General features: G+C 40.5%; 3 protein-coding genes across 4 annotated transcripts; 1 reads left to right on the top strand and 2 right to left on the bottom strand.

Moving 5' to 3' along the window:
- The first annotated feature begins 832 nt into the window (after window positions 1-832).
- LOC115693610 (1-aminocyclopropane-1-carboxylate oxidase 5) lies at window positions 833-3,192 on the top strand. The gene is made up of 3 exons (XM_030620632.2): window positions 833-1,010; window positions 1,659-1,873; window positions 2,311-3,192. Exons 1-3 carry the CDS (start codon window positions 909-911, stop codon window positions 2,897-2,899), a joined length of 906 nt encoding a protein of 301 aa, XP_030476492.1. The 5' UTR covers window positions 833-908; the 3' UTR covers window positions 2,900-3,192.
- Window positions 3,193-3,983: 791 nt separating this feature from the next.
- On the bottom strand, window positions 3,984-10,233 carry LOC115693608 (NAD kinase 2, chloroplastic). 2 transcript variants are annotated; one of them, XM_056308622.1, is made up of 8 exons: window positions 9,676-10,233; window positions 7,390-9,285; window positions 6,645-6,766; window positions 6,399-6,540; window positions 6,088-6,312; window positions 5,717-5,791; window positions 5,100-5,201; window positions 3,984-4,466 (listed from the first exon to the last, which is right to left on the bottom strand). In XM_056308622.1, the coding sequence occupies exons 1-8, from the start codon at window positions 9,964-9,966 to the stop codon at window positions 4,263-4,265; spliced, it is 3,057 nt and encodes a 1,018-aa protein (XP_056164597.1). In that variant the 5' UTR covers window positions 9,967-10,233; the 3' UTR covers window positions 3,984-4,262. The 2 variants fall into 2 exon arrangements, with proteins under 2 accessions (XP_056164597.1, XP_056164596.1); XM_056308621.1 differs by having other exon boundaries at window positions 7,390-9,288; window positions 9,676-10,232.
- A 990-nt stretch (window positions 10,234-11,223) lies between these two features.
- LOC115693609 (uncharacterized) lies at window positions 11,224-20,290 on the bottom strand. The gene is made up of 17 exons (XM_056308623.1): window positions 19,812-20,290; window positions 19,666-19,708; window positions 19,103-19,224; window positions 18,794-18,901; window positions 18,350-18,494; window positions 18,184-18,273; window positions 17,490-17,585; window positions 16,896-17,379; window positions 16,524-16,666; window positions 16,065-16,408; window positions 14,987-15,151; window positions 13,683-13,973; window positions 13,197-13,598; window positions 13,056-13,116; window positions 12,908-12,965; window positions 12,028-12,112; window positions 11,224-11,878 (listed from the first exon to the last, which is right to left on the bottom strand). The coding sequence occupies exons 1-17, from the start codon at window positions 19,989-19,991 to the stop codon at window positions 11,801-11,803; spliced, it is 2,895 nt and encodes a 964-aa protein (XP_056164598.1). The 5' UTR covers window positions 19,992-20,290; the 3' UTR covers window positions 11,224-11,800.
- Window positions 20,291-20,879: the final 589 nt, after the last annotated feature.

Raw genomic sequence — 20,879 nt, 5'->3', positions numbered from 1 at the left:
AAGCTAGACGGGTGATGAGCCTCTCTGGCCCCCATTCGATCCATCGTTATGAGAGTCATGTTTATAATCATTGGATCAAGGCTAGGTGTTAGCTAAGGCGTGTATAGTTGAAAATCATAAAAATTTGATTAAACTATGCCTTTGATGTTAATCTTTGATCTAGTACTTAAAGACAACGTTAAAATTGATATGGGTGTTAGATGTTTTTTAACACACTTATGCTGTTAATCATTGCATGGATCAAAGTTTCGTGGATAGGAAATTGAACGTTTAACTATATAAGGCAATTGAGTTGGGAGTCTCCTCCACTGGGAAAATACAAAAGAACAAGCATGACAAGCATACCCTAGGTTTAGGTTTACCTGGTGAAGACAAAGCTACATCTAGAAGTGGAAAAAGGAAAATAAAAATAGATTTAAATAAATAAAAAAATAGGCTAAAGTTGCCAGGTGGCAGCAGGGCATACGTAATATCATTGAATGGAAAAATAGAAAATAAGTGAAAATTAGGAAAACAAGATGCATCGCCACCTGAAGATGAGTGCTTGTGTTGTGGGTTACCAGTTTTAAAGGCCCTCCTCCTTGCAAGCATTGACTTTTGGGTCATTAAAATAAAGGGTCGCCGTCCCACACCTTACCCCTGATCCAACGGCTGCCTTTTGACAAAGAATTTTTTTAATTTTATAAAATAAAAAAGAACAAACAAATATTGTGTAGAGTTGACAGTTCAGGTCGATCCTAGATGGCGGGAGCGCAATATAAATAGAGACCCTGCACATCTCTATTTGCTGCATCAGAAACAAGTTCGGTTTCAACATAAAGAAGCAAGTAGCTTTGAGTAGTCCTCTCAGAGTTCTCCGTTACTTGTTTCCATCCACATATAAACTTCAAGAAGTAGTTGCGCGTCAAATGGCGATTCCGGTGATCGATTTCTCGCAGCTCAGTGGCGAGGAGAGGGTCAAGACAATGGCTCAGATTGCCAATGGCTGTGAAGAATGGGGTTTCTTTCAGGTACAACATTCCATCCTCTATTCATCTTCGCTTGAGTCTTCGGTTGAGGGAAGGAAAGTCTTGAGTTGGATTCTCTTTTTGTGTGTGTATGCGCGCGTGAGTATACCTTTTTGGCTCAAGTTCAGGAGTGTTCACCTGGATCTTGGTAATTTACGAACTGTTGAGTGTCTCTGAATTATGAAAACGCCCTAATATAAATGATTTCTAAATCATTGAACGAAAATATTTTGTTCACTTTTTCAAGCTTTTTACATTTTTATCTTATTCTTGTGTTCCCAGTTCTAACAGGACAATTATCCAATAGGGTAAATTCTTTCCCTCTCTAAATCCATGAAATTGCAAATGGTTATCCGTCAACTGTCAAGAAACGAATTATGACATGGCATGATAGGTAGACAAAATCCTCAATTAGATGATACCATTAGGAGGTACTAGGTGGCTTTATACGAGAAAAGAGTTGCATCATGCATCGTCTGAGTAAATGTGTGCTCAATATATGTCAACACTAAAATGTGATGGACTAAATTCACGTAAAACCCACTTGATTTAATGACTCCAGTTAAGAATACATGCTCTACTTTACACCAAGAAATAACAAGACCTAATTATTATGATCATGTGATTGATGATGATGGAATCTGAATGCAGCTGGTGAACCATGGGATACCAGAGGAGCTGCTGGAGAGAGTGAAGAGAGTGTGTAATGAGTTCTACAAGTTGGAGAGAGAAGAGAACTTCAACAAGTCAACCCCTATGAAGCTGTTGAATGAGAGCAACGGTGAAAAAGTAGAGAACGTGGACTGGGAGGATGCTATCAATCTCCATGATGACAATGAATGGCCGAACAACACTCCTGGTTTCAAGTAATTTTCATCTCTCAGCTCTCTCTCTCTCTCTCTCTCTCTCTCTCTCTCTCTCTCTCTCTCTCTCTCTCTCTCTCTCTCTCTCTCTCTCTCTCTCTCTCTCTCTCTCTCGCAAAACTTCGGAGGTGGAAATATATTTGTAATGTCCAAAAGAGAAATGCGAACAAGTTCTACTAGATTCACATCATATAAAATAATAGGTTTTGAAATTCCTACATTGCTCCTTCACAAGTATAACATTATATAGATCCACTCTCTCATCGGACAGTTTAATACAGAGATAGTAATATTTCCCGTCCTGTGAATATTTAAAAATTTCTCATTTCCAATATTCTTGTGAGGTTAGCTAAATGCAACTATATATACGGACGTTCACGAATCGATTATATGATTTTAATAGAAGGATCTGTTAATAATTTGCGTGTGTAACTCGACAGGGAAACGATGGTGGAATACCGCGCAGAAGTGAAGAAGCTTGCTGAGAAGGTCATGGAAGTCATGGATGAGAACTTGGGCTTGCCAAAGGGCTACATCAAAAGCGCCTTTAACAGCGGCAACAACGAGAACAGCAAGGCCTACTTTGGGACCAAAGTGAGCCATTACCCGCCCTGCCCGCAACCGGAGCTGGTCAACGGCCTCCGGGCCCACACCGATGCGGGTGGGGTGATCCTACTCTTCCAGGACGATGCTGTCAGGGGCCTCCAGATACTCAAGGGTGGAGATTGGGTCGATGTGCAGCCGCTCCCCAACGCCATTGTCATCAACACGGGGGACCAGATTGAGGTTCTGAGCAATGGCAAGTACAAGAGTGTCTGGCACCGCGTCCTCGCCATCCCGGACGGCAACCGGCGCTCCATCGCCTCATTCTACAACCCGTCCCTCGCTGCCACCATCGCCCCCGCACCGCAGCTGGTGGAGCAAGCTGGTTCTTACCCCAAGTTTGTGTTTGGGGATTACATGTCGGTCTACGCGGAGCAGAAGTTCCTCCCCAAAGAGCCCAGGTTCCAAGCTGTGAAGATCATGTAATACTGCATGAAAAGAAATTTCTGTGTGAATTACTCCAAGGGAATAGCATAATTATCTCTCTTCTTTAGGGTTATGCAACAACTGTGGCTTTTTCTTCTCTCAACTGCTGCTTGTGTGGAGGAGATGGGTGTGCAAGTTGTCTTTGAACTCTGAAGTGTGTGCGCTTTAGGTTTGTAATGATTTGTGACCACGAGATGCTATGAAATGCACCCTGGTCTTTGTTTTATGTTGTAACAGTGTTTGCACTTGTATACAGTCTTTCATTTTTGTTTTTTCTTCTCTTTCCCCTTGGATATGATTGCTCATTTCAACGCTGAAAGTTGTGGAACTTACTTAGTTCACTGATAAGGGACAAGATCAAGCTTCCATCAATGTCGAATGTTTGAGGTTTTGCAGTGCTACATTTTTTAGAGGGAGGGTGGGTGACATGGTAACACCGGACTCCCGTCCATGGGTAGATAGTTTGTAAGTTATCCTAAGTTTTAGGAAACAATTTGAATGTCTAATATGGGGTTGAATGAAATTTCATGTAGGTCTGATCGATGCTTGACTATCAACCTCAAGCCGATTCACATTTATCTAGCCCAATGACTACTTAGTAGATCGCAAACCAGATTAATATCTTCACTGTTTCCCCTATAGGAAAACATGAGGGAAGAAACACGTTTCCTAATTTATTTTTTTTGGTCAGAAACATGTTTCCTAATTTAATGAGTTCACTTCTAGGGAGTTTTTTTTTTTTTTGTGGGAGCATAAACTTTAATTTACAATTTGAGGTGTTTAAGCCTAATAGGAGATGGTAAGCGTCACCCTCTAGAGTGTTAAGCGAAATCCTCGAAGAGTTTCCAAGGGGTTCTGACACAATGCAAGGACGTTTGTCGTGAGTTACAAAAATTGTGATAAAAACCCACTTTAATTCACCGACCCCACGAACGTAACTCTTGATCACTGTTCGACAAAATGTCTAGTAAATTGAGCAATGAAATCGAATTGGAATGACAACACCAACAGCTGTCCAACGTCCAAGGACTCCTGAAGTTAGGAGAGTCCGAGAAAATGAAACGAAATATCTGATAATCACGGCTAGAAGAAGCCACCGGGTTAGATCTTCATTCCCTCAAAAAGAATATTTCTATACACCAATTCAATTCCCATTAAAACAAAAATTGAAAAGGGAAACGAGGAAAAGAGAATGGCACCCCAATTCCATGGGCAACCTATATGGTGTGAATTATTATTAGTATGTAGCTTTGTTAAGTGGGATTTTGTATGAACTGTTCGACTTATATACTGTACAGATATGTACATTAACCAGACTCGATGGGTCTTGAATGTAGTAACTTTCTCCTCGCTTCCGAAACCTTCAAAGAGCTTTCTGATCAAGCCTCTCATTCCAATTCAAGCATCTTATTAAGCTACGGAACCAGTCTCCAGTCTGGTCACACTTGTTGACCGTTGGGAGCGGATGCTGGCTCATAGATATTCGAACGGAGTCTCCTCTCGAGAGTTGCTGCCTTCTCTTCCCATCAAAAGAAACCCATGCATTGCTTCGCGCATCTTCCGGAATCTGTTTGTTCACCAGAATGGTTTAAATACTTGAGAAAAAGCTCTATTTTGTAATACGATTATGCATGTAAAGAGCTACTTAGAAATTGCTCTACGTTGTAATATGATGATGCACGTAAAGAGCTACTTCTATGATAGAGAAATCCTCAAGATGACACCATGACAAGACATGCCCTATTATTTTCTTGTTGGCTCCTCAGAGTCATACATGAGTCCGGTTGGGCGAAAGTGATGGTTCGATGGGGAAAATTTGAAAGAAACTTCGAAATCTTCTCGAACATACAGCCCCTAACATGCCAAAGTCAACAAATTAACCATTCTTTCGAGGCTCCAGTTTTTGCCAAGCATTTCTCCACTTCGTCACACACAAACACATCATTTTGCAGGAACTTAAGAACTGAAGTAAGCCCCTACGAGCTGAAGAGCAACATGGCAGCATGAAAGACACTTATATTGAAAAGAGTTTTTTCACTTTCCATTATGCACAATATACAGCATCACTCGACATATATTAAAATCTGCAAAGGCAACGCTAGTAAAGCAATTGAAGCAAAAGTTGCACCTAGATTTTAGCAGCGAGGCTCATAAAATGAGGAATAATATTGTTAAAATTTCAACAGCATAGTGAATTCACCTTTAACTCAAGCCTAGCAGAGTCAGGGAGTATGACAGGCCTGAAGGAAAGAGAGTGTGGGCAGATCGGAGTAAACAACATGCAAGGAACACTTGGATGCACCTGCAGTCAGGAGATGTCACTATCAGAAAACCAGCGAAAGTAGAAAGGTAACAACTTCTAATTCTTTTGGCGGACTTTTTTTTTTGGTTGAAATTTCAGCAGACTTCTCTTGGCATTTTTCTAATTGACATACCAGATTCATACAAAACCCGGGTCGACATGCGCATGCGTGCGTGCATGTTTGTGCGTGCGCTCATGTGAGAGAGAGAGAGAGAGAGAGAGAGAGAGAGAGAGAGAGAGAGAGAAGAGTAAAACAAGTGCATATCTCCATCAGCTTCTGTGTTTGAAGCAAATATGCTATCATTTTGGTCCAGCGAGTGTATATGTGGTTTTTTTTTTCTGGGGGCGGACAAAGAAAGATGTAAACATATATGCCTAAAGATGCATGTATTTCCGGAAATATCAAATATGTAAATAAAGGACCAATTATAAAGTTTTAAGCTTTATTCCTTATGGATACAACATCCACAAATAGACAAGGGAAATGTACTACACAAGCTCAAAAAAAAATTTACCATAGAACCTCCTGCAGCAGTTGAATAAGCTGTACTTCCTGTGGGTGTGGCTACAATGACTCCATCACCTTGCACCTATATGACAAAGTTTTACTTGTAATTTGACGCAACAAAGAAATCAGTTCACTGCATAACAAATTTCGGGTTCCATTTTTTCCTGTTGAGAAGCACAAAATATCGTGTTCCATTTTGACATGAAGACTTCATGTTTCTCTATGACATGTATTAGTGCTCAAAAAGTTTTGACTAAGATAAATAGACTCTTGTCAGCAGGAGGAAAATGTGACTAGACATGTTGCCCCAACAAGAGCAAAATTTTAATAACTTTTCTCCCTCTTTTTTACTTTTGGAGAATGAGTTCACTGACTCACCTTTGTAATAAGCCGATCATGCTCATAACATTCTATCTTTGAAAGGTACGGATTAGAACCCCGATCAACAACAACCTCATTTAGGACATCAAATATTTTGCCAGGCATGGATTTCCCGTTTCGGAAGATTTCACAGCGCAGACGCAATCTAAGAGTTATATAAACACCATCAACTGTATCATTCCCATGAATGACCTGCCTCAAATCCAGTCTATAATCATCAAACTGCACCAAAAGAGAAATAATGAGTTAAAATTTTAAAAACAAATCCTGCTGAAACAATGAGAGGAAAATTAAATTGAAGAGCTTACCTTGTGGGACGTGAGAAATCCAAGAGACCCAAGATTGAAGGATACAACAGGGGGGACAGCATCCCTGAATAAGTTTGATGCATGTAATATTACTCCATCTCCTCCCAAGCAAGCCACAAAATCAACCCTCTCATGAAGATCACTAGATAAAAACACCACCAGATGATCAAATTGCATAAGAAGTCAAATTACAGTGGAAAATAATGAAATTCTGCCTGAGAGTTTTTTCACTGCAACTGCAACTACCTGGTATCTTGACTGTAAAATGTTTGAACAAATCCAAAACCAGGGATTCTAGCAAATACGTCGTGCACGTCAGGTTCAACGAGGACATTCATCTTCTCTTGGTAATACAAGAAAGACGCAACCTGTATATGAGGTAACAAATCCTGAAAACTTGACTACGCACGGTACTATAACAATACAGCAGCTATTATGATAACTACAATTTCATTAGATTACACCGGCACCCTAACAGACCAAAAATGGCATTAGGCAGAAAGAAAGCAGCAACCAATGAGTTGCTTCCTATCAAATGATACAGATTCTATTAAAGCTCTTGAGCTGTCTTTGCATACTTGCTCAATATCCTTCTTTGGTGTCAATGGACTTGAAATCCTTCATATAAATGTTCACATCAAGCCATTGAGCTTGCATCAGCATATTTGCGTCTCAAGTTGCAAGCACTTTCAAAATCTTGCTTTTTACTCATATGAAAAAGTGTAGGTGGGAAAAATAAAGGTGCACACTAGATGCTACATAGCTAATTCCAATTGATACCTGATTTCTAAATAAAAAATACAAATCTGCTTCCACACATAGAGTTTTGTCCATGTCAATGAGGATGATGCCCATGCAGATGCTAAGAGAAATGATAATTAACATGCTCGTTCCTTGGTCCTAGCCCAATAGAGTAGTAACAGTGCTGGCAAATCTGGCATATAATTGCTCACACAGTGAAGCTCTATTATTATGTCAAGGAAAAATCTACCTCTTTAGCTTCTTCCATGAGCTCTGGCCCCAGCTTTTTCAGTAACAGAGCAGTTTTTGGGGTAGATTTCCACATAAGCATCTGTTGTTGTGTACTAGGGTGAGTAAATGCCAACGAAGATTCAGTAACTTTCTCTCTGGTACAAGAGAAACCATCTGTACGAACTAAAAACATCTCTGCTTTCTTTCTTGACTGCACCCGTACAACACCAGTGGCCGAAGCACACATATTCCCCTCAACTTCCGTGCCATTATCACCACTAACTAAGGATGATTCAGCATTTCTTTTACGATCCTCCACAATAGTTTCAGTCATAAGATTCTCATCTACATTAGTTTTCACACCGACGGTGGTATACACAAAAGATGGACCAGTAGAATCTAAATCGTCGTCTATGGCACTCATCCTGTCATAAGCTGGTGCTTTCTGGGGCTTTTGGGAGGGGCTCTTGCCATTAAGGGAACCATTGGGACTTCCTGAATCTGCAAAACTTGAGACTGGACTTCCCTTAGCAGATTCGTCTGTCTGCGCTCTCCAATCAAGTGCTTCTCTTGAAGCTGGGGTTGTTTCCAACTTCTTCGGTTGATTAATGAAATAAGTAGGAGGTGAGATCTTTTTTCTATTGAGGAACCTCGACATCTCTGTTTTAGAGAATATGTTGGTAGGAGGGAATTGAGACTTAAGAGGATCGATGTTAATGAACGAGTTATTTGAAGATTCTGCATGTTTAATGTCTGTTTCTAATGATTTCACAATGTCGCTAGAGCAGAGGGGACCATGTGTCCCATTGACATCCTCTTTGCTATTATCCTCATTGGGAAGGAGTTTCCACTGAGAAGCTCCATTTGAACTGTATGCCATTTCCAAGCTTTTCCTCAATGATTCATCTTCATTTCCAAAGAATATCCCCTCTTCACCCACGAGAGGTTCATGATAATCTCCAATGCCATTCGTTGCTTCAGAAGCTGCATCCTTAGAAGAGGCGGAATTGGCCTTGAATCGGCTCATGTACTGTCTCCATCTAGAAACCATAGCAGAAGTTCTCCAAACCCCTTCTTTACTGTGGAGATAAATAGGCTTTTTGCCACAATCTGATAGCATCGATGCAAATTTTTCCACCTGATCCATTGTAGGTGCAGTCCCCACTTCAACTGGAATTTTGATCAGTTCGATGTTCCCAGACGAAACAGCCTCATCTAGGGCCAATTGATAAAGGTTATCCTTTATCGTCTCTGCCCTTAGATCAACAATAGTTTTAAATCCATTCTCAATCAACCATTTTAGACCCTCATCAGTCACCTGACCGCCCTTCCAAAATGCAACCTCAGAATCTAGGTCCTCTCTGGAAGGGGACAAATAAACAGGATTCCAGTTAGCAAACAGCAGGTGAGAAGGATAGCCATCCCCACGAGGGAAGCCCGAGTCGTAACAAACATTCTTCAGCCTTTGTAATTTCCTCCAGACATCCAGGCTTTGGTCATCATCAGGTGTCACAATATTTTCAAGAGCAACATGAAGACTCTCACAACATCGCTTCATCTCACTTCTGAACATAGCGAGGGGAGGAAGCTCATCATCCTCCATCATGCTCACATCCCGAAATGAGTTCATGATAGAAGACCTTCCAGAAAGAACATCTTCTCTCCCCTTGTTCAAGAGAGATAACACACAACCGAGGACAGAGACTATTTTATCTTCCAAAAGCGGTTTTTCCTCCACCGCGAAATCGTAAGGAACAGTACATTCTCCGGTCAACGGATTGCACAGCGTGTCCATCAGCGCGGCATGAAGCCGCTCGGCAGCTCTGAAGATTCTGCAATACGCTTCGATTTCCGCGATATCCCCAGGAACAGGGCCTATCCACGGCAACTGCGACGTGTCCTGAGAGTGGCCAATCTTCTGCCAAAAGAAACAAATCTCAGTCTATGATGCACCCAGACACCAACTCAAGTGCCATCGATTCAGTACTCTTCCAATCGTGCTAAAAAAAAAAAGCCGGTACTTTACTAGCGACGAAGCAAAACGCAACCTTTCTATTCTCCAACACAAAGGGTGATAAGAAATTTGAAAAGCTAAAGCACTACCATAACGAAGCCGAAACAACCTTCACTACACACAGAAATAACTCTTTCACTAGGATTCAAAGCAATCCCTGCTACTTTTCATGCTACGAAATGATAATAGAAACTTCAAAAAGAAAACAGAAAATCGCAACTCTCTCGTACATATCGACCAGCGCCGAACCCGTTCTCCCCAAAGAATCAACTAGGCGAGTTCGCCACTCACCTGCGAGTCGAAACCAAAACCGGGCGAGAAGCCGCTCCGAATCTCAGCGCACACGCAGAACCCGAAGCGCCGCTTGAACCGGACCTTCCCCCGCGGCGAGGACCCGCATCCCAGCAGCCCGGAGCTCCGATTGCCCAGCAGCGCCGCCCGGCACGGGCTCAGCTGCAGGGGCCGAAGGCGCGGGGGCGAGTGGGGAGGGGCCCCACCCGCGGCGAGCGGGAGCGGCGGAGGGGAGGGGCGCACCTCGGCGGCGATCGCCAGGCGGCACGCGTGGTGGGGGCAGCGCGCCATGGGGAGCGACGGGGAACGGAGGAGAGTTCCAGGGTGGAGGATGATTGAAATCGATGGTGTTTTGAACCGTTGGATTGAAATGAAGGGCGCGATGATGAATCGGGCGATGTCGATGTGGATAATATCGGCGGGGGAATCGTTGGCGGGTAGCGGCGGCAATTTGGGTGGCTTCAGTTTCTTGGTGTTGTCGCTTCTTGTTTTCTCTTTTGCTGTTTTGCTTTGCCTTGAACAGTTTGCTTGATTCGGACAGGGCAGTTTTGGTTTGATCTTCTGATGTGATGTTGTTGTTTATATATATATATTTGGATGGATTGTGGAACATGTTTTTTTCTTTCCCCCTCATTTTCTTTTATTTATATATTTACCCTTTTTTTCGTTATTTTCTCTTTTTTCTTTTTGTGTAGCGGAAAGTGTGGGAAAAATTCTGGCACAGGCTTGATTCGCTTGGACTCGAGTCCGGTTTGGGACTTTCCAAGACTCATCGTTTTACTGAACTGTTGAAAGTAATATTTTCAAGGGAAAGTTAATAAGCACGTAAGAATTTTACTAATGATTCACCCATTTTTATACTTACTTAGGAGCACCTCTTCTAATTTCTTATATAAAAATGTTGCTAAATCTTTTTTTTATTAACTCGCTTTTAACACTTACGAAATTACTCTTTACATTGAAAAATCACTAAACCCCCAGATCAACTCGCTTTCTTTAGCTTTAGAAAGTTACCAGCCTCCTTTCTATTAGGAGGGAATGGAGAGGGAAAATTTCTTCACCAATATTATCTTGTTTAGTATGAGTAATTAAGATCAAATGTACAGACTGAAATAAGAAAATGTCTAGTTTAAAATTCGCATCAAGAAAAAAATATATTAGAGACGACATCAAAGAAATTAATAAATGTACAAACACGAGCAACTGATATTTTTACAAAAAAGATTACCATCTCAAATTTGAATATTTTTTCTTAAATCCCCTCAAACCCATGCTAATTCTCAAGAATTTGGAGGGGTTTGGATCAATTAAGACAGCTGCAAGAACACTTTAATCGTTCTCTCATCGATGCCCCTTAGTTTGCCGGTAATATTAGAAATTTAGAATTAGATTCCTCTTCATTCTTTGCTCTTCCCTAACCAAACTTGGAAGAACCAAGTTCCCTTCTTTTCCTGTCTTTTCTTCTCTTTACGTCATCATCAGAATCCCTTTCATTTCCTTATAGTCAATCCATCCAAACAAAATGTGAGTGTCACGATTTGGCTATACTTTGCATCCACAGACGACAAAGCCTTGACCTGATAATCAATATTTTAGTAACACAATTTCTTACTGAGGGTGACCTTTTGAAAATAAAGTCACAAGATCCAGGGAACACAAATTGCCGGCCTGGCAAGATTGTAACAAAAGCATTCCACAGAAAACAGCACCAGTTTCTCGCAAATCAGACCGTCTTTCGATGGTTGTACAGAAATGCTGAGCTTCATCTTCGCAGTAGCCTAGAATGGTTACATGATGTAACATACTATACAGTTGATCTCATCAGAAAAAAGCTTCTATGTCTAGTGCATACAGATCATTTATTTTACAAATCTATACCATATTAGGCACTAATAGCTTATTACAAAAGCATTAATGTGTGAAAGTTAAATGTCTCATTTTTCTTTATGGGGGCAGCCCGCCATCCACATCTCATGATCTGCTCATCTCTCTAGGACAATCACAATGCATAAGTGTATTCTGGCCTCGCATTAGCCATAAATGGCCTCAGTTTAGTATAGCCTTGTCCTTTCACTGTATCAACTATCACCTCTTAAATTGATCCATTACACAAATTCGGCCATGCTTAGCTCATACTGCTTTGTGTTCGAACTCGATCTATAATCATTTGCCGACCTGACAAATCTTCCTCATAACCAACTACCTGCAATTGATGCATCATGCTCAAATATAATTACCATAAAGCTAATGGTGCTAAAATAGATTTGAGCACATGACTGACGGCTTTCGACAAAAAGTAAATAAAACATTGCTAAAGAGAAGTAACAGCAGCAGAATGAGTTGAGAGGAAACCTGAGAATCAGTCTGTGTCTCACTAAAACCATCAAAGGTGTTTGCATTTCCAGAAGGTTTGCAGATATTCTCATTCTTCTGGCTCCTGAAAAGATCACAAGCTCACAGCTAAAACGACGACAAGAAACAAGATGTCCACGTATGTCTTCTCTCATTCTGGAACTCTCTTTCCATTTATAGACGAAAATAAAATTGGCCTTTGCATAATCTAGTGGGCTTGAAACATTCCAGGATAAAGGAAATATAATTATGGCTTCAGTTATTTATGATCCAGCACCATACTTTATGACTACAAAAATGTTGCTGCTATCACGGTAGTATGAAAACTTGGACCACATCACCTTTTTATTCATGCTTAAGCAACTTCCAATTAGAAAGATAAAGAAAGGGTTATACTAATAGTCATTATTTGAGTGTCAAAACCAAGAGTCACAAGTTAAACATAAGGTCCTTGAGTCGTGTTCATTTACCTGTTACTAGCAAACCTTAAATTCATTAACTCCATTTTGTATGTTTATATGCCGATCTACAATTTGCAGAATTCAGTCTTGAAATTAGAGGATGCCATGAAAAATTGAAGCCCATAAGCTAAGTGAGAAATGCACCAGTCCACCACTGTCTAACCAATAGAGGAGCAATCGGCTAATATTTCTGCATTTATACCCTAAACTTTCTTCTCAATTCAACTCAGATAGAGAAGAGAAACTACTTTTCTTCAAAACACTAATAATAATATTAACTCAAAAATAATCTGGATATACAACTTGAGCATGTGATTCAGTCATTCTTGCAGGCGTATATCCCAACAAAAAATAAGCTATGAAAAATGCAGGAAAACAAAAATCTCAGTGATGCAATTCAGATGCATTACAAAGTTCACCTGTTTATCCAATGCTTGGACAACCCAACTACTGCAGGAGGCTCTGGATGCTCTTGGCCTAGAAATGAACAATGAGATGAGAAAAGTTGTTCCATAGTCAAGGATCCATACTAACAGAAAAAATCCCTATGTAGAGCTAAAGAAAGACCTGATAGAAAGGAGATGCTTCTATCACACACAATCCTCACTGGAGACTTCAGATCGTGAATCTTGCAGAAAAAGAAGGTGATTAATTCAACAAATGAAAAGTCGTGTCCAAATGATCTAAAAAATGAATATAATCTCTTACCCTACTTGTCTGCTCCAGCAAATCCTCAATGGCTGCAGCAACATCAGGAACAGCATCTGCACCTTCCCCAGAATTATTCAATTTCTCTCCTTTACTGCAATCACTATTGCTGGTAGGGTAACTAACATGTTCCCTAGATGAGCAAAAATCTTTGGGGGCATCGTCTGGAGTGACTCTTGCCTTTTTACTAGAACTTGAGTAGTTCTTTTCTTCCCAAGAGAACTTGTGTATGTTCTGATTCTGGGTAATTTTCGAGTCTTGAGATTGACTTGGAAACTGTGATGGATGATCTCCAGATATTGTTTGGATAATCTGTGAAGGAAACTGGGTCATAGCACATAATCCTGCTTCTTGTTCAGAAACTTCTTTTGGGCAAAATTGATCAGAAGGAACAAGCTTGTTCTGCGAAGAAACAGATTATATTAGGATCTTCCATAATTTATCATAATTCACATTTACACATGCATGAGACAGCACCATACATACCTGCCTGACACACTCATATATCCAATCACATGTAACTGACTTTATACCCCATTTACACGCTGCCTCATACTTTGGCCCATTTCTGAACTTGCACAGTAGATGTGTGACTTTTCTAGTCAGCTTTAACACAAACTTAGCTCCCAAAGTAAAACACAAATTTCTTAGTAAAAGTCGATCTTTCTCTTCATACTGGGAAACACAAAAGCGGAAACTCTCGAACCCTGGAAGAGGAACCCGACAAGGAAGTGGAGAATAGAGGATGTGACTATCAACATCCAGCAAACATCCACCCTTCAAAAACAAGATTCACTTGCATTAGCATTCAGTGCAAAACGCATCGCAACAGGTATCTCTATATAAAATTGGCTGATTCTAGACGAAGTGTTGAAAATGAAAGAAATTAAGAGACAACCAAATATTCAATCAACTGCAGGTGAACCACTAAAATAGAATTCTCTAAAGAACAACACTGAATCTGACAAGAACACAATGCTTCTCATTATAATCGAGAAATTTTCTTAATGGGTAAAGATCTGTTCTAGATCATGATTATATGACGCCATATAAACAAAATCAAAGGAGAAATACATGAACTTCATCATGTTTTAATTCCTTCCTTCTTCCTTTTTTTTCCTGTAAGAGGGATCCACGCTATGATAAAAGATTTGAGCTCAATCCATGGACATGTGTCCTCGGTTGGGGTGGGGAGAGAGAGAGAGTGAGAGGAAAAGATATTGCATGCCCTCAGAACGGAATAGCTAGTGCTGCATTCAAAAGCATCATGAGTTAAAAACATATTCACCAAATTTTAAGATCATCTTTCAATCAATAAGGGTGCTCAATATCTGTTCTCTTTCCATGTCTGCTTGTGACATGGTTATGTCACAAACCTGATAGCCTAAATAACATTGCTCCAAGTCAAAGATTTATACTTCTCATCCATCCCCAAAAACAAAACAGACAAAATACTGAAACACTTGGACTTTGTTAACCGTTCAATGGATGCATAAAAGATTCGAAGTTACTCGCAAGAAAGCCCTCTTCTTTCCTCTGTTTGACGAACAAGCAAGGACAGAATTTAAAGAACTATTTATTCGACTGTCTCGGCATTGAATAAGCCATGTCGTGAAGAATGATAGAGGCTATAGCATTACGGGTTTAAAATTTTGAATTCATGAATATGTGTCAGTAAAGTATATAACTTCTTTCATTGCAAATATATGACAATGACACAAGATATAGGAAAAAAAACTCCATGCTAAAAATTAAAAGAAAAGCTGCACAAACCAAATTGTCAAGCATACCTCTAAACAACACCGAATCCAGTGGCTGGATACACAAATAGTTCGGGTGATATCGTCTTTGGGCTTTACGCCGTGACACTCAATGATGAAATGAACATCCTGTGTTTCATGATCACCCACCACCACACCTCCTCCTTGATTTACCCATTCAATAATTTCATCACGCTGGATAGGGAAAGCATTCCAAGATTTACAACAGTAAGAAAAATGTAGACATGTAATATACAAACAGAATAGACAATCAGTTTCAGATTCATCGGAAAAATTAAACAGGCAACTTGAAGAGAGAATGCTCTATCAGAGGAAAAAAATAAAATACTGCTAAATAGACGTAAAGCAAGAAATTCCAAGGAATTAATAGTTAGATCAAGGTGACTAATCCAAAAGGGAGCGGTTGCGAATCGATCTTGTTACGCACAATAAAAAATCAATGACAGTGGCGGGGTCCTCTCTGTAACAGGCAAGACCAAATATAGATAACTAGTCTAGATTAGCAACTACATTGAAAAGCAACCCAATGGCACAAAATGGGCATGTATAATACAATTAGAGAAATTTGTAAACTATCGACGCTAGAAATTGGCGCTTCAGCAAGCATTGAATAGAAACTTAGACATTAAGAAGTAGGACCGCTCAACTTAGTGGCATGCATCAAGGCCCATGCACCACAAAGAAAATATCTAACCATGCAGCCTTTCAATGGTTCCTTCATATAGAAATTCAAAACTCAAAATCAAATGCTTATGAATTCACACGCCAGTTAATACATAAACCAAAAATGGTAAAGGCTCTCTGCAGAGAGGCACTACTTAGATCACTTATGTGAAGAAGAGAATCCAGGTCAGAAAGGTTTCTGAACTCCTTTCAGGGGTCAATATGTAGACCAAAGGGCTTAAAGGGGGAATCAACCAGACGCAACAATAATCTGCTCTAGGGTATGAAATTTTAGTTCCATCCTTTAGCCATGTCGGAAAACTATGTTGAATATTCATAAGCTACAACTGGCACTTTGGAGAAAGTCGGACCACTTTAATCTATTGCTTAATAATTTTAAGAAAAGTCCAGCTCTGTAACTCACCCTATCTTCAGGAAAGGTTTTGGAGAAATGAAAAGTTCTCCCCTTAAACATGCCAGATGACTTCCCATCCTGAGTAAGACAGTTACTCCACGTCTTCTTAAGGACTTTATCCTCATTACTTACAGGAAGAGAGACGTTTAGCTCCAATAGTTTTGCTACTCCTTCAAGACTGGTTCTGCCGTTGGTAATTCGCTCCTGCTCATGTTTATCAAGCGATACTCTAACTTCACCGTTAGAATTACTCAACAGCTGATCAGCAGGAATTCTAGGCGGAGCACAGTTGCTGTTTCCCTGGTTCATGCCAATTGTGTTGATGGCAGGTCCCTTGCTGAAGCACATAGATCCTGTGAATTGAGGTGTGTTGGAAATAAGTTATCGAGTGTAAATCAACACTCCTTTACAATTCAGTACTAGCTGAAAACATAACTCAAAAAGTATAATAAAAAACAATTAGCAAACCTTTTGGGACGAGTAAATCAAGGGCAATGTGCTTCTGCAGGACAGGAAGTTCCTTCTTTTCACGGTCGCAGTCTTCAAGCCAGCCTCTTTGCACCACATTAATAAGACCCAGTGAGGCAACGCTTCTTACCTCCTTTTTCTCACTAAAGAAATCATATGAGCAAAATAGACTAAGCTTCAGTACAAAAAGCAATTAAGAAATCACAAGTAAGATGCCCAAGGAAGGTGCATCATTGTACTAGTGACCTCAAGCTGACATAGCCAGACACTATGTGCTCTTAGCATGCAAACCACATTAAAAAGGCCCACTCAAACTAAGTGCCAAAAAATCCGGAGTTTGTTTTCTCAAAGGATGCTATAAAATTAACTCACCTTTCTGAAGGAGATCCAACTACAATGTGCGTCAATCTTTCATTTAGAGTTGTATACCGGGAGGCTCCACCTCTCCGCACCATATTGACTAGATTACGCAATTCAGAAGACTCAAAACCAACAAGCGTTAACCTACATTCTGACAAATACAGGTCATTGTCTTCATTTTCAGAGTCTTCAGCAACACAACCATGAGGATTCACTTCACCATTGGATTGCACAGCTGGCACTTCACTATGATCCTCTTTTGCAAGGAAATGGGGATCCGCAAACATTGAAGACACATTCTGTGAGAGAGTGGTTTCTAAATCTGGATCGGTATGGTCAGTAGCTGAAATGGAATGGAAGTCCCGATCTCCAACCGTTGAAGAGGGGAGAGACTGTGAACTTCTTATGACTCTGTCCTGATTATGCTGACTACTTGCAGTTTTCATTGAAGACATGGAACTACCCTGAACAGGATAGGACTCCTCATTAAGACATGCTAGTCAGCAAAAGCAGACAAAATTAGAGTCAGACAACTAGATGGCTCAAAACGAACATAATGTTCCTACAGTTGACAGCAACAAGGTATATTAGTAACTGAAATATCACCTTTCCTGGAAGCTGATTGATCAAACCATTTGCGATTCACAATATGAATGTGACCCCATCTTTTAGCGACCTTGTATTTATCACCTTCTGGAGCTTACAGCCAGTCAAGGGCACAACACAATCTAAAGAACGTAGAAGCATCATAGTGGGATTCACAGTGCTACAAAGCATCATCTATGAGGCCAAGAAAAAGATTCAACGGTAATAACATTGCTGAGCAATGTGCTTTGAACAACCAACAGGCAGTCCTAACTGACACTGGAAAAGCAAGAACTTGAAACAGAAACCGAAGAAATTGAGGATCTTTTAACATTTGGCGGTTCAAAGTGTACGTTGTTTAACACCTTGTGTCCTTGAAACACAGAACACAATTCTTTAGAACTGACTTAGAAATCAAAGTCGATATATTCTCATGCCAGGAAGATTCACTGTTTCTCATCTGAGTAATCAAATTCCCAAGTAAAAGGATATTACCAAAAACCAGGATAAAATCAAGTATAGCTATTTCCCATTTCAAACGTCAATTGACAGTAAACCTTGAAATGATACAGATTTTCTTTTCAAACTCCTAAAAGTGTTTTCATAAGCAAAGACAAGATAAAGATATGTGCATTTTCACATGGCGATCAGATATCAAAGGGAAAATATGCAAGCAAATCACTGGACCTTAATCTTGAAGAAGAAAAGGATATTTCCGCAATTAAATGAGTGCACTTCCTGGTCAATTCTGCAGAATATTTCCCACCATTTTGTGTAATATGCTTTTGAATCTCCTTCCGCCCATCTGAGATAATGTAGGACATACAAATTGAAGAACTGATTGACAACCAAGAGCAGCAGCTATATCAAATAATCAGTACCTGCAGGCATTCCGGTTACGCATATCGTCAATCCAGAAAATGGAAGAACTCTGTAAGACTCCTGAGGTACAACGCGGTGCTCATTACGGCATTGGTATAACCAATTGATGGTGACAACAGGTTTCTTCAGAACATTTAAAGCCCACTGCACGATGACAACATCAATTGATAAATACAATTAATCTCTCGAGGATGGGATTCATAAAAGAATTTGCACAAAGGATATTCAGAAAAATATGGATGGAACCCTTCCTCTATTCAGCCAACTCAAGCAGAGTGCTGCCCACGATGCTTCCCATACTTAGCGAGAAAACATAAAGGATCTCGTTTAAAGTGATTTAACCTTAATAATATACGACAAATTTGATACTCTTAAACTAAATTCAAAGTTCCAACCCAAAAAAAAAAAAACTAAATTCAAAGTATTAACTCCAAGACTCAAACCTTGTATTTTGCAGCCAAAACATTCTTCGCAATTACAAAGCTAACATCCGCTGAAGTTTTAGTCTGTAGAACTCCCCCCATTGAAGTTACCAATTTCTCGATCTCAGCCTGCAGATTCATGGAAATGGTGAAACAATAAGAGAGTTCAGACAAAAGCATGTCTGAAGGCAAAAGAATCAAGGGGTCACATAGAAGGACACAGGGGTAGAGGATAACTGACAAGCCACACTAAATTTGAGAGACGAGTAACAACAAAGATTACACCCTAAAAAATTATACAGGGCCAGGCCTATCTAGGAACAGGCATACCTTCTCGTCCATCTCAAATCCAGATGCAAGGACTTTGACACCATCCATTGCAAGACAACAAGTGTACCCTTTTTGAGGTAGAGGTCTCCGTTCTTTCGCACACGAAACCACACACTGCGGACCTGCCAAGAAACAGATATAACTTCCATCAATGGATGCGTTTGTCTCGCAGAAAATGAATGGTTTGGAAAACATTGTCTTAAAAGCTTATATCGCTTACAAAAATGATCGAACGAAAAATATTTTCAGCATCCATGTAAATGTTTAGACAAAAATTGCTGCCGATAACAAAGACATCCTTCATTAACTAATTAATTCGAGCGACACAAGTAATCATTTTTAGGAAAACATTTTTCAAATCATTTGTTTTCAGCGAAACAAAGGGAGCTAAAATCGACATTTTTCCCCAAGCAGAAGAATTACTCTCCACTTGCTCATCCAGTGCATTGACCCTCAACGCTTCCGCTTTCATTTCTCAACCCCAAGTCGGGCGCGCTTAGCATTTCGCAGCTTCGAGTGAAAACCAGAAAACGAAAACCAGGACGAGAGCAAGATCTTTTTACCCACTAGCTTACACCCTTTGGCCCGGAGATCCTCGAACTTCTCCTGCGAAAAACAACAAAAACCAACCTCAATCCCCCCCAATCCCTCGAAAAACTTTTCAACCCCGACATCCGAAATGCCCCCGAATCCCCAAACGCAAACTCACGTGGTCGGGGGAGGAGATGACGTGGAAATCGGAGGCCCCGTTCCTGGAAGGATCGCAGCAGAGGAAGACCTCCGCTCCGTTCAGCTTGAGCGCGTCGTGCAGCGTGTCGAACAGCTCGGGAGGCACCAGGCTCCTGGACACGAACACGCTCGCCCCCTGGAACGGCCTCGCCTTCATCATTTCCTCTTCCCTTCCCTTCCCTTCCCTTCCCTTCACTTCCTCCGGCGGCGGCGGCGATTTCTTCCAGCAGACGATCGGTCTCGCTGCCGAGATCTCGCGAAATCCCAAGCGCGTGCGCGCGAGGGGCGACGATGAAGGCGGAGGAACGAATCGAAGGTCGGAAGAGGGATGATGGAGGAGGAGGAGGAGGAGCGAATTGGGGAAATTTGAGTGGGAGTGGAGCTCTCTGAGTTCTTCCCCCAAAATTGGGGGTGATTCCTGATTAGGGCGTGAGAAAGCGCGGGAAAGGGTTTCTTCTTGGGTTCTTTTTCGGATTTTCCCTTTTCGATTTCCTTTTTCACTATTAATTTTGTGGGTAATTTCTCAAAACCACCCCCCCCCCTTTTTCTCGTACGGTTTGCTCCCGAACTTTGAGAAAGTTGCGGTCCATGTTCGCGGCCGGCGAAGGGCAGAAGAAAAATAAAATGGAATAATTAAAAAAGTGGGAAAAATTGCAAACATTATACATCCACGTGAGCAATTTCATATTAGAATTGGCCGGAAAGTCTACACTAGCAAATTATCAAAAGGTTTGGGATTGCATAGAACAAATTTAAAAATTTATGACTGAATTGGCAGCCGTAAAATAAATTTGGGACTCTATTGGCAATTTTACTTGAGAAATCAGATACATGTCTAGATGGAAAAATATTTACATGAAAAGTTTAGCATTGACCCATAACTGTAGAAAAATTTATAGAGTTCGACTAGAGATTATATGACCAACCAAAAATTTTTAAGACACAATTACAACGCAAGTCCTAAATTTTATCCTTACCAAAAAAAAAGTCCTAAATTTTATTATGATAACACACTTGAGTGCCAAAACTTTCATCTCATTCCATCTTA

Source organism: Syzygium oleosum, unplaced genomic scaffold (assembly GCF_021117445.2).
Source record: "Syzygium oleosum isolate NSW1041296 unplaced genomic scaffold, Sole_v2.1 Sole_v2.02, whole genome shotgun sequence".
Lineage (NCBI taxonomy): Eukaryota > Viridiplantae > Streptophyta > Magnoliopsida > Myrtales > Myrtaceae > Syzygium > Syzygium oleosum.
The sequence above is the reverse complement of the archived record's forward strand: the minus strand, read 5'-3'. Positions and strand labels throughout refer to the sequence as shown.

Coding starts and splice junctions, on each gene's coding strand:
- LOC115693610 (XM_030620632.2), top strand. CDS start 909: ATGGCGATTCCGGTGATCGATTTCTCGCAGCTCAGTGGCGAGGAGAGG. Junction 1,011..1,658: donor AAGAATGGGGTTTCTTTCAG/GTACAACATTCC, acceptor ATCTGAATGCAG/CTGGTGAACCATGGGATACC. Junction 1,874..2,310: donor AACAACACTCCTGGTTTCAA/GTAATTTTCATC, acceptor GTAACTCGACAG/GGAAACGATGGTGGAATACC.
- LOC115693608 (XM_056308621.1), bottom strand. CDS start 9,966: ATGGCGCGCTGCCCCCACCACGCGTGCCGCCTGGCGATCGCCGCCGAG. Junction 5,792..6,087: donor ATGATCGGCTTATTACAAAG/GTGAGTCAGTGA, acceptor TTTGTCATATAG/GTGCAAGGTGATGGAGTCAT. Junction 5,202..5,716: donor CTGCTGCAGGAGGTTCTATG/GTAAATTTTTTT, acceptor TCCTGACTGCAG/GTGCATCCAAGTGTTCCTTG.
- LOC115693609 (XM_056308623.1), bottom strand. CDS start 19,991: ATGATGAAGGCGAGGCCGTTCCAGGGGGCGAGCGTGTTCGTGTCCAGG. Junction 13,599..13,682: donor TATATGAGTGTGTCAGGCAG/GTATGTATGGTG, acceptor GTTTCTTCGCAG/AACAAGCTTGTTCCTTCTGA. Junction 12,966..13,055: donor AAGCATCTCCTTTCTATCAG/GTCTTTCTTTAG, acceptor GTTCATTTCTAG/GCCAAGAGCATCCAGAGCCT.